Genomic DNA, 13,446 nt, shown 5'->3' with positions numbered 1-13,446 from the left:
CTTTATTCAATTGAAAAGTGAGGATGCACACTATTAAAGTGTTTTCATGCTTCACCGTCAAAAGGGTGCACCATCACTACAACTATCGCATCATGGGATTGGTGTCATATCATGTGCTCAGCAGTCTTTGGTGACATGAATAACCTCTGCAATCTAGGTGTGATTGGGAAGTATCTAAGTTTTTGAAGTGCTACAAGAGTTTATCCCCTGCCAATTCTGAATTTATAACGGGAATGCCCACATGTCTTGCACTCGGTCAGCTCAGCATTTTCAAGGTAGTACAACATATAGAAGTTTGGACACATATTAATTTTCTGGTATCCTAGACCAAGAGGTTTCATCATGGACTTAGTAGCATAGAATTTCTCTCTCAGATTGTTCCCTTCAGGTAAAATATTTATCACCCATTTGACAATTCAGTCATAATCAGCCTCACTCAACCCATAATCCAACTTAATGGTAAAAATATGTGCAACGACCAATAATTTACTGTGATTTGTGCAGTCATCCCATAATGGTTCGTCAAAATCTTTCAAAAGATCAAAAAACCTGGTCGCGTCTGCATTAGGTTCTTCATCTACGATTGAACATTGACCGACATGACTCTGATTCATTCTCATCGCATCCATAACCATAGTCCTATAAAGGATTATTGTTGTTAGTTTCAACTTCATGCACGTTGCTAACACTAAAAGTTGACTCAACCATCCTTTCTACCATGGTCTCGTGAGAAACATATGGTTCTATGTGTGCATATCAATACAGGTATTCCTTTCATGAACTCTTTGTGTAGAAGATAAATCGTTACAACATTTGAATTGATAAACTTTTTATTTTGACACCTCCTGCATGGACACCTAATACCGTCTCCACTAATATTTCTCAAAATAAATGTTGCGGAATTAATAAAACCCTAAACTCCATTACAATAATTCATCATCCGCAATCCTTGAGGTGAATCTTGATACATCCATAAATGATCATCCATGACTTTTATTATATATATATATATATATATATATATATATATATATATATAATGATGACAGCAATATATATGTATTAATTAACTACATTAAGTAAATAATAAATCTACTTTCATACTTCTTTTAATTCATTATCAATTATCTACGTACATATAAATTTGTACACATTAATTTATGAAAATTACAACTCGGCAATAAAATTGACAAAATATAAAACGGACCTGTTAAACAAGTCATTATTTATATCTTCACAACATACCTAAGTCGGTAATTCAACATAAGTTTCAATAATTTACTAACAAATAAAATTTTACAAAATCTAAAACAAACCATAACATGTACAAAATCATGTATTCATACAACAAGTTTGTTTGAGAAAAAATATAAAACAATAAAACAAGTAAACACTCAAACAAAATACATATACTATAAAAATAAGCAATAAAAAATTGACATTTCAAAATTGTATTTAAATTTAAAAAAATAGTAGATTTACTTACTTAAAATAGAAAATTCACAATAAAATTGTTGTTATGACTAGAAAAGTCGAGGAATGATGAGTTATGTTGAGATTGGGGGTGATGTGGGGGGGGGAGAGGGGGCTGTTAGTCGCAAATGTGGGGGGGGGTTGTTTAGTTGCATAGGGAAAAAAAGAAGAAATAAATGAGGGGAGTGTTGACAGGTCATATATTAACTATTACCAACATAATTATTTTGTCTGTCAATTCGTCAGCAATTCTGTTGGTATAAGTGACATGTCACTGTACGACTTTTTTTTTTAATCCGGCAGTAATTCCATTGGTAAAATTATCCACAAAAAATACACGTTATCGTATTTTTTAGTTTTTTTTAATTACTTTTATTTCGACTGTAATTCCCTCGGTATTTACCTACATAAATATTTCGTCAATAAATACCGACAGAGTTAGCGATAGAATATATTCAGTCGGTAAATGTCACCCTAAAATACTAATGAAATTTTCCTTTGGTGATTGCGTTTGTATTCATAGATTTTCTAGTAGTGAGTTGGAACTTTTGAAGTGATTTAAAAAAAAAAACTCAGGATATTTCATCAAAATAGCATTTGCTTAGAAATTATTCAAAATTTTCATATATTATCTATTATATATGTATATATGAAGAGAAATTATTTTAACATATGAATAAAAATGATGTAATTAAAATTTACAAAAAACAATCAATTACTATCATGATGGAAATGGACAAAAATGAGTAATGGGAGAAAATTTAAACCACAATAAAATTTTGAATAGAGTATTTGAAGCAAATCAAACTTATGAGATAGAATTAAGATACCCCTTAAATCACAGGAACGCACACGATGAAGTTAGTGATAACACAAATAAAGGATATATAGTTAGTATATCAAATGGAAAACAAAAACAAAATTGCAAACCGCAAATAGATAAACTAAATTAAACTCTCTTTTTTAAAACCAAAAGGGCAAAAATGGAATTGGGATGGTCTAAATTTATCTACAACCTAACTCTACTTTAATCATTGTTAAGACTTGATCCACTTATATTTTTCATTATCTTATTGGCATTCATCCTGCTTCCAGAGCTTGCTCTTGTAAGTGTAGATGATGTTCTTTTTCATGGTAGCAAGAAACTTTCTAGCACTGCTGCAACTAAGTAAATATCATAATAATATTGATTGGAGGATGAATGCAAAGGAAATAACAGGTCATTAAGTAAATATCTTTTTATAAGTTCTATTTTTATGAAAGAACTATACAAAGGTATTAGAGATTTGCTCGGATGTAGTTCTATATTATAGTGGTGAACTAGATGATGAAGATCCATCTATATGTGTGTCTGTTACTAGTGTATCGAGAGCTATCACGTTTAGGTTGGGTTATGTTTGTTACTACAAGTGGTATGTTGGGGAAATACCTTTTTATAAGAGGCATAATTGTTCTAAACTCCTCTATTGAAGTGCTTATTATTGTATAATTCCTTACAATTTCCCCCATGTGATGCCAGGCATATTCTAATAAAGTTTGTTCTATATATGATTCAACTAATCAAATATGACTTGTACGGTCTAGTTGACCATCACGATGTTGTTGTAGTAGGTCATGTTATAAGTTATGGTCTCCAACTTTGTTTAAAGAGCTCTTATATCAGCATTAAAAAGATTTAAATGCCAATTAATTTATATTTAGGATTGAACTTGTGACAAGCTGCGAGAATTCTAGACCTTAAACCCTCAATAAGGGTAATCTTTTCTAAAAGCAATACCATGTAAATAAAACACAAGAGTTCTAAAGAAGAAAATGTTTGTTGGAAACTTAAATGCTTAAGAAATAAAGAAAAATAGTGAAGAAAGCAATAAAGAAAATAAAAATGATAAAATCCTTGGGAGAAAAATGATATATTATAGGAATCTAAATATACTACAATGACCATTATTTGTAGTAATATCTAGCTTTATTTATGCTATTACAATGTTTGAGTCTTGTTTACATAAATAATTTTAATTCTATAAAAAAATTGGTATAAGATAAAGTAGTTTATTAAATCCTAATGCAAGTCAAACTATTTTTTTATTAACACACACATTAATCTTAATTTAATCTTTAACTTTGAATATTGGTTGAAACCGCATTTTCCAAAAATTTAAATTTATTTTGCTAAAATTATTTATTTTTTTGTTGTTAGATTGTTTTGATGTGCTGATGTTAAAAATAATTTTAAAAAATTAAAAAATATTATTTTAATACATTTCTAAATAAAAAGCACTTTGAACCGCAACCGCTACCACATTTGTGAACACACCCTCAATATTCTTTATGCTTGGCATATGTATATTTACTTTAAGAATAAACACTCAATACTGAAATTGAGAGGTCCTTTTATAGAGTAATTAAAACTGCCTATAATTTATTAAAATTAATTTAATTGGTCCCTGTAGATTTTAAATAATTAAATATTTCCTTAACCAACAATGAAGATGTCTTCGTCTATAGTCAATCCGATTTTCTATTAAATACATGTTAGTTTTTTATTGGTTAGAAGAATAATAAAAAATTGTTAAAATCTCAAAAACAAGTATTAAGAAATTTAACACATAAGTGTTAATTTTTCTTACCAACTTTTTAATTTATTTATAAATGTAAATGTTTTTGAATTTTTCCCTTTATTCTAAAGAGAAAACATAAATTAAAGAATGGTTGAAAAACTTATTGTTAATTTTTTATTAATATATGTTGTATTTGTTATTATTTTTTATAATTTTTATTTTTTTAGCTAACTATCTATTTATTTACCATAGAAAAGTGTCTTTTCTTTATTTAATTTATTTTATTAAATAAGTGTTGCTTTATTTTTTTACTTCATTAATGATATTTTGTATTTGTTGTTATTTCTTAAAATTCTTTATTTTTTAGCTAACTGTCTATTTATTTATCATAAAAAGTGTCTTTTATTATATTTTTATTTTTTTAAAAAAAAATAAGTAGTTATTTTTTACTTCATTAATGAAGGATAAAATTATGTATTTATTGATTAAACATATATGATTCAATTTTGTGTATTTTTTTCATAGGCATGATCTTTCAATTTAATTTTGCATGAAAGTTTTGATTTCATGTTTAAGGTTTTATAATCTTTACATAAAAAGTTTTTCTAGAAGTTTTCTTTTGATTTAAAAAATAAAAAAAAATTCAACTATAAAAAAAATAATCTAGCATAAATTAATAAATAATAATCATTTTCTTATCTTCTTGTATTTTTAAAAGTATGTAAAAAAACTTCCACTATAATTAAAATTTTCTAAATATAATTTGTAGCTATAAATAATTAAAATCTTACAAATTTTAACAATATTTTTTTGTTTTTTGAATTTTTTAATATTTTTTTTTCAAAGTTTTAATATATATATATATATATAGAGAGAGAGAGAGAGAGAGAGAGAGAATCAATGAAAAGCTGAATCGTGTCCATTCTCCCCTTTAGAAGTAAAAAATAATAGGAAATTAAGCTGATTATAGACAAAAGGATATTTTCTACAAAATTGACTAAATCATACGGACTGAATTACCCAAACAAAAACTATGAAAAAGTCTTTATTAAAAAAATCAATACCACAGGAACTTCTAATATCATTAAATCAAAATTATTAGGTACATCAAGTGGTGTCCTCCATAAAATATAGAGAGAGCTTCTAATATCCCTCTGGTGTATATATATAGTTCCACCATAAAATTATTTATAGGTACCACTTGTACATTTTTATGTATAGTTTTAAAACCAGCCGGCGGGATCTAAGACCTGGCTGATCCAGGGCTGGAACTGAGCTGAATTTAAAAAAAAAATAAGAAAAGTCAAAACTCGGGGTGACCCGGCTGACCCGATAGGTTGACTCGGTTATCTCGGTAAAAAACTTGGTTGCAATCCGTTAATTTTTGTATTTTTAATAAAATTTGATTAACCCGAATGATTTAATAACCTAGTTAAAATAAAAAAAATCCAGATCTTTGACGTTACCGAGTTAGATTTAAAAATTCTGATTTTATATGAGAAAAAAGAATGAAGTTATATATACACACACTTCAGAGAGAGTGTACAAACACAGCAATGCTCCTCTGTACTGTCCTGTGTATTTTCATCTCATGTCATTTACATATTGATTTTTTTTTTTTTGTAAAATTTTTATATTTTTAAATTATTTTAATATGTTTATATTAAAAATATATTTTTAAAAATATATTATTTTAATATATTTTTAAATAAAAAATATTTGAAAAAACGATGTTAAACAAGATAAGAAAGGGAGACCACATTTTTGTCTGTGGATAGATTTAGTTTTTGTCCCTCATCTATGTTGGACTTCAACCCCTATTGTTTAAAGTCTTTCCATGTTACCCTTCTAGTTTCAAGAAGTTCCCAACATCATCCCCAACTTACCTTTTGAATTTAGTTTTTGAGAAAAATATTACGACATATACGAGGATTTAAATGAAAAATGAGAGGAATGTATGAGGAAGAAAATCAAATTATGAAAAATTCATATTTTTTAGTTATTTAGTGGTAAATGGCAAAACAATTAAAGAAATACAAGGATAAAATTAAAAAATTTCGAACTATATGATTAGAAATAGAACAATGGTGAATATATAGGGCAAAAAAAGAAAAGAAAAAATAGGATCAGGTGTTGGAGGCTATAATTAATTATAAAAAATAGTAAAGTTTTTACGTTTTACCGGCAGTGAAAGTGAATTAGATAGGTAGGGACGGAATCGGATGAGTCGGTCTCTTCACGCACTCAATAAGCCGAGCATCATCCATCCAATCCATTCCAATTTCTTTACAGAGAATTGAAGAAGAAGCTTGATTCTCTCTCTTTTTTTTAAAAAAAAAAATATTGGATTCTGTTTCTTCTTCAATCCATCCTCAGCTCCCAAAGAAAAAAACAAGAAGAGGAAACCACCTCTCTATCTCTTCTTCTTACAGGTAACTAATTCATTTATATCTGCTGTTACTTTCTTATTTGTTTATTTTTAGATCTGTATGTATATGCATAAACAAAATCAGAAGATATGAAGAAATCGTAAACCCTAACTGTTTTGCCGCTTGGTAGATTGATTGATGGGTTTTTGGTTTTATCGGGATTCGCTTTGTCTTAAGATATACAGCACATGAATTGTAGGGAGAAAGCCCAAGATTTTATTAATTGAGTTATGGATCCTATGCTGTGATAACTATTAGAAGAATTGTCTATTTATATTTTTCCAATCATTGTTATGTTTGTGTTTAGTGATGGTTGAAATTGAATTGGGATTTTTCTAAAGGTTTGATGATTTGGCTTTGCAGGTGCCCCCCGCAATGTCGACTCCTGCACGGAAGAGATTGATGAGAGATTTTAAGAGGTTGCAGCAAGACCCGCCTGCAGGCATCAGTGGAGCACCTCAAGATAACAACATAATGCTTTGGAATGCTGTGATTTTTGGGTAAGTTAAGAAGCCATTCTGGAAAAACTTTTTTCCCTTGCTTCTTCGTCCTTTCGTTCATTTTATATATATATATACAAGTACAATTTGTTAAGCTATTTTTGTCTGATTTTGATCGCAGTCCTGATGACACTCCATGGGATGGAGGTGAGTAATCCTTGCTCTAAAGCTTGTACTCTGGGAAAGGATGTGCTAGATGGATGAGCTCATGTTTCCATGCAATCTATGTGTTTCTGCATTATTTTTTTTCAATGTTTCAATGCCCCCATAGAAATTTCTTGGATTATATGCATCTGTTTCATTTGACTTCATGAATGTTCAAATGCTGGACTATTACATTACTCTATATATTCAAAACAACAACTCACTCTGCTTTATCTCATTGTTGAGTGCTGGTTTGAAATTGTACCTTATTGAATCAAGTGCAAACTGAAGTTTAACTTGGTCGTTTTCTAGTCCAGTCTAGTCTAATCATTGTGTTGCTTAACTGTGTTGAAGTATTGCATTACACGGCATATTAGTGTGTAACCATGCATTGACATGCAAATTTAATATGCTTCATAGGCAAATCTTGCATTTCTCAGTAGTTTGACTTCTAAGAATTATCAGAATAATTCATTTTTACTACACGAACTAATGAGATCAGGTTAAACAAAAACCGAAGCCAAATAGTTTATGGAGCTCAAGTCAAGTATCCTTTAATAGGTTCTTGGAGCGGGGTGGTTGTGGGATTTTGAGGTGTTACGCTAATTTTACTTTCTTTCTTTTTTTCTTACTTGAGCGCTGTAGTGGAGAGGATTTCTAGAATTGTCAAGGACTATTACACATTAAGGTTATTTTTGTGGGTTGGGATAGCATTTATTGCTTCTTTAGGGTGTTTTGTTGCTAGTGCTTTCACAAGTATTACCTTGACTTTGCATTCAGTGAGACTGGAGTGCCTCTTGCTTTGAATTTTTGTGTTTAGTTCCTCACTTAGCCAGATGACTTATTTCTGAAGCTTTACTTGTACATTCCTCTCTTTTTTATGAAATAATTTTAAAAATGTAAGAGGATAAGCTCTAGTTTGTCTGACTATAGTCGGTCAGTCATGCCGAAATCAAATAATTTGCCACAATGTGTGATTTGAAGTTGTTAGGCTATTTAAGTCCAAGCCCAAGGTGAAGCTGAAGATGAGCAGCTATTTGACCGGTCTACTTTTTGTTAGCTTGCATGTTTACTGCTGAATCATGAAAAATTATCTAGTCATAGGCCAGCTATGCAGCCATATGTGCTTGTTGCATAACTTCAAGTGAAAAGACAATTTTTTGGTCTTTTTTATTTTGCTTTCATTGCTTCAATAACCTCATTGTTACAATTTCTTGTAACAATTAAATCTACATGAATCAATTTTTTTTTGAGTTCTCCAGGCACGTTTAAATTGACTCTTCATTTTTCCGAGGATTATCCAAACAAACCACCCACAGTGCGATTTGTTTCACGAATGTTTCATCCAAACAGTAAGTGCTTGAATTATCATCAGTGTAGCATTCACATTATTATGACTGTCACTGCTTAATTTTCCCTATGAATTCATCAGTTTATGCAGATGGAAGTATCTGTTTGGATATTTTACAGAATCAGTGGAGTCCTATATATGATGTGGCAGCTATACTCACATCTATACAGGTATGGCAGAAATTATGTTATCATTGGATGATATAGTGATTAGTTTATTCTATGTGACCAGTGATACACTCATATATGCTTCATATGTTCCGGAATTTGTTTTTCTCAAGGTTCATGCACTGAAGCATTCATGATGTAGGGTGGGAAGAGATTACAATGATAAGCATCAAGTTATGGCACCATGGTTAAAATTTGAAGAATATTGAAGCTGGAACTAGAAAAAAATGGGTTTAGGATCTGTAGAAAATATCAAAAGCATAAATTGAATGATAGAAAATAAGACAACCTGTGAAATAGCCTAGGCACACCCTATTTATGCTAGTTAAAGCCTAATCCTAATACTTGTTGGAAATGAAATCTCTAATAAAGTCACGTGCTAATCATGTGGCAATTAAAGAATCTAAATCACAGAACTATTCTAAACTATATGGGAAAAACTAAAATTACTAAGGAAATTATTAATTTTTCCAAAAACTCCCTCGTCAGTTCACTTGAGACAACACAGAAACAAAAGGAGAGAACTTTCTATAGCAATAAATTTAATTCAGCATCGAAGTACCCAGTGCCTTGCTTGATACTGAGCTGAATTTTGAAATGAATTTTGTTGCATTTCCCAGCGATCCAAACAACTTTTTATTGGATTCCAACTTATAAATTGACTTATATACGAGAGAACTTTGGTGTGGTGAATAAATTTTTGTTTCCAGCATGCGTTAGTTGTGCAGTTTGTACGAATCAACCCCAGCCATGGTATTTGATGAGTATCATTTGTGCTCACAAATTATGTACCATACATGGAATACATCTTGATGCAGGACAACCATGGAGGTGGGGGGTTGTTCGGGATCCAACTTTCAGAGGCTGTTTAGGCTTTTGATTGATTTGGATTTCTGCTGGAATGTAAGGGTGTGGAAAAGATTTTCCAGCAAACCTTGAAAATATTAAAATACCCCTGCAATCTAGAATCTAAACAGATCACATAGATCTTATTATTTTATCTCCTGCATCACATCTTGCATGATTTCAGCATTGTGCTCCCTTTCCTTTCCCAGAAATGGTAAAACATGAAGCCGTATCTGCCATTTAAGTTTTGGTATAAGAGTGCCTAGAAATCCTTAAAAAACTGCTGATATGTAAGTTTTAATGATAGAAGACCGGGGGATAGTTGATCAGATAAACACAGGATGCATGGTGTTAGTAATATTTGATGAACTTGGACAATAATGAACACATTACGACTTTTTTTTTATCTGACACTAGTTTGGACTTTGATTGCCTTTGAGTTGTATTTCTTAAAGGGATTTTAAAGATTTGAACATGCAGAAGGAGGAACAAGATTCAATTTCTTGACTGAGAACTTGAAGGAGACATGCTATTCTTTGTGGATGTTCTTTACCCTTTATAATTAGTAACTACGCAATCTACCTGCTCTTCTCCCTCATATGATGACTTATACTGTGTAATTAAATTGCTCAGGACTGTAGAATTCAGATCCAAAAACATCATAAATTTACTCGTCATTTGTTACTCTGATACCGACAATAGTATAGCATCCCATAATGATTTGCTTTGAGTAATTTTACTGCATGAATGACTTCTGTTGATTGAGTTTGTACATGAACTTGTTTCAGTCGTTGCTCTGTGACCCCAACCCCAATTCTCCTGCAAATTCAGAAGCTGCTCGGATGTTCAGTGAAACCAAGCGGGAGTACAACCGGAGAGTGAGGGAAGTTGTTGAGCAGAGCTGGACGGCAGATTAAAACTCCAGATGCTGCTCTGTGAAGGCAGTCCAAGTCTGAAGGTTTCAAGGCATGTCTTCAGTAACATGGCCGCTGTTAAGAATCGTGTTATCTTATCGACTTTTATCCTGTACCCCACTTGGCTTTCGTCCCTATTTCAAGTGCACTGTACCTTGGTGTCGTTTTCTCCATTGCATGCTTTTATGCCTTGGTAAAAAAAAGAAATTTGTGTATCAATTTGCAACGTATTGTTATTGAAACCTTCATGCTTCAATATAAAAGTTAGCTGCCTTAATTGCAAATTGGTGGAGTTTCCTATTGGAACTACAGTCACTAGATGGTCTCTATAGGTCCTTTATGTGATCCATTTTAAAAAGAGAGATTGACCAGAGAAAAAAATAATATAAAATTTATAATCCATAAAAATGATAAAAATATTTTTATTTAGGATTTTTCTTTTCTAGTTGTATCTCTTTATTTTTTAAAGTGAGTTCTAGAAAGTAATAAATAGAATATTATTAATTATTCTATTGTTGTGGAGCATTTTCTGAAAATTATTTTTATTTAATTATATAATTTTGAAAGAGAACTTCATTTTTTTCATCAAAATTACTCTCATTTATGTAATTTTCTTTTGGATAATAACATATCTTTTTATTAGCACTACTGGATAAAATCTAATGGCAAGGAACAAATGCATCTTTTAATCAAAAACTTTCTTTATTTATGTTTTTGTTATTAAAAGTATTGTTTTTAAAATAAAAGCTTATTAAGATTGTAGAAGTAAGCTTCAATAAACTCATGAATCATTTTTACGCACTTGTAAAAATAAAGTTAAGAATGATAAATTTATAAAAAAATATAAAAAAATTGTAATAATAAAGTAGATATTATATCAAATATTAATAATCAATTTAAAAAAAATATACACATTAATTTAATATATAATTATTCTTAAAGTAATTGTTAATATTCCTGTAAAAAGCTTTCATCTTCTTGAGATTTATAACATAATTAAAATTTTGTTTCAATATCATTTTAATAAAATTATTTAAAAATAAATTTATTTTAAGATTTAAAATAAAAATAAAATAAAGTTAAGGGTTGTATAACAAACAGACCATGCACACTTGGGTCTAGAAGAACAACTCACGTGCTTGGAAAGACTGGCTCACATCCTAGGGCCAAAATAAAAAAACATGTGTATGATGAACAAAACCTCTCTTTTCAATTTTTATTTAAAAAAAAAACAAATTTATTAATGCTAAGATCAATTTTTTTTGTGACTGAAATATTGTTGACCAAACACTTTTTTTATCCTTAATATTTTCTTTTGACTTTCTCTCCTATCTCAACATGTGCGGACCCAATACTACATAAATTGGAACATTAAGGATCAAGTTGAAGATTTTCAAACACTGAAAAATAAAATAAAAACAAATATGCTTTTTATGTTAAATTTGATCCTTGTGTTCTTTTGATTTTTTAAATTATAACCTAGATTTTTATTTCATAACATCAATATTTAATTTAGCATTGAAATGTTCTTCGACACTTTGCACAAGTGAAATCCAAACTAAAAAACAAATCACAACACATAAATTGCAAAGATGAAATAAAAAGAAAATAAAGTTTGATAATCAACATAAAAAAGCTTTATAGAAATGAACAATGGATTTGAGATTGGTAACAATGATTTTCATTTTTCCAAAACCCAACTATTTTAGTTTCTTTTATAATTATAATTATAATATAATTTGTGTATTGAAATGCAAAAACCAATCCTTGATAGGTTTTAAGATGAAAATATAAATTAAATAGATTAAATTATCTATTAAAACAACTAGGTAATCACTCTAGTAATCCATAATACATGTAGTTTTTTTTTTTTTTTTAATCCTTAAACTTTTTTCAATTACAACCTTCTTTGACCAATTTAATCACCCTTTTCCTATAATTTGTTAGAGAGATGAAATTTAACAAAAGAAGGTCGAAGTATAAAACATGAGAAATTATATAGTTAATCTCAAATTCACGCGACAAATATATTTTTCATTCCACCCATTTTTCTTTTTCCTCCTTCTTGGTCGCTTTATTTTAAAAAAAAATTACTTTTAATCTAAAAGTTTATTTTGTTTATTTTTTAGTTCATGAGTTTGAAAAATAAAAAAGACAATTGTCAGTCAGCCACATCTTAATGACCAAAATGGATGATCTTTATGTCAATGGCTCTTCTCAAGATGACTTCCTCCAACAATGCAAAAAAAGTTGATCGAGGTCCATTTGGTTTTTTTTTATATTTTTAGAGTAATTTTAGGGTTGGTCAATGATTTTTTAAGGTTAATATTGTGTTTTTTAGATATTTTCAAGTGAAAATGAGTTAAATAATAGGGTTTAGGGGTCCAAAAACTTAGACCATGATTTTCCAATCATCCAAACCTATCACCCACTTAAGATACAATCTTGGATTTTTTTTATTAAAGCTAGGTGCATGGATCTGGCCTATCAACACATGACTTTTTTTAATCTTATTATCCATTTCCATTAAAAATACCCAACTTGGTTTTCCGACCACCATTCTAGTTTTTTTTTAAATCAGGAAAGAAGATCACGCGTATCATGCATATACTTTTTAATATATCCACAATATAGTAATGAATTGAATTTGATTTTATGATTATGGTAATTTTTTGCTTCAACAAATAAATATTTGGATAAACAAATTTACATAAAAAGAATTGCATTAATGAAATAAAAATGTTTTAATTAAGAGAAAATTACTCTTAACATCCTATATTTTGGTCCATTTTACACTTGCCCATCATGTTTTGAAAAATTATAGTTTGTATTCTAAAATTTGGTGCGCATGTAATAATTTACATCCTCTACATGGCATGCTAAAAAAAATCAACAAAAATTATCTGATTATTTATAGGTTTGCTATTATTTTATATTTAATGACTAAAAAGACTCTAACCCCCTCCCCTTAAAAAAATAATTATCATGAAGTTACCGACGCACAAACCTGCCAAATTTCCACCCAACACATAACCTAAAAAACCACCATATATTGCCTAAATCT

At 29.6% G+C, this 13,446-nt stretch overlaps 1 protein-coding gene across 1 annotated transcript; it reads left to right on the top strand.

Annotated features, from left to right (window-relative positions):
- Window positions 1–6,241: 6,241 nt before the first annotated feature.
- Window positions 6,242–10,666, top strand: LOC18105807 (ubiquitin-conjugating enzyme E2 2). Its single transcript, XM_006374422.3, has 6 exons — window positions 6,242–6,463; window positions 6,824–6,960; window positions 7,082–7,107; window positions 8,367–8,456; window positions 8,537–8,625; window positions 10,257–10,666. The coding sequence occupies exons 2-6, from the start codon at window positions 6,836–6,838 to the stop codon at window positions 10,383–10,385; spliced, it is 459 nt and encodes a 152-aa protein (XP_006374484.1). The 5' UTR covers window positions 6,242–6,463; window positions 6,824–6,835; the 3' UTR covers window positions 10,386–10,666.
- The last annotated feature ends 2,780 nt before the right edge of the window (window positions 10,667–13,446 follow it).

The sequence above is a fragment of the Populus trichocarpa genome, chromosome 15 (assembly GCF_000002775.5).
Source record: "Populus trichocarpa isolate Nisqually-1 chromosome 15, P.trichocarpa_v4.1, whole genome shotgun sequence".
Taxonomy (NCBI): Eukaryota; Viridiplantae; Streptophyta; class Magnoliopsida; order Malpighiales; family Salicaceae; genus Populus; species Populus trichocarpa.
The sequence above is the reverse complement of the archived record's forward strand: the minus strand, read 5'-3'. Positions and strand labels throughout refer to the sequence as shown.

Bases quoted from the DNA above. Each gene is read 5' to 3' on its own strand.
- LOC18105807 (XM_006374422.3), top strand. From the start codon at position 6,836: ATGTCGACTCCTGCACGGAAGAGATTGATGAGAGATTTTAAGAGGTTG. The intron at 6,961-7,081 runs GTAAGTTAAGAA...TTTTGATCGCAG, and splicing joins TGGAATGCTGTGATTTTTGG to TCCTGATGACACTCCATGGG. The intron at 8,626-10,256 runs GTATGGCAGAAA...AACTTGTTTCAG, and splicing joins CTATACTCACATCTATACAG to TCGTTGCTCTGTGACCCCAA.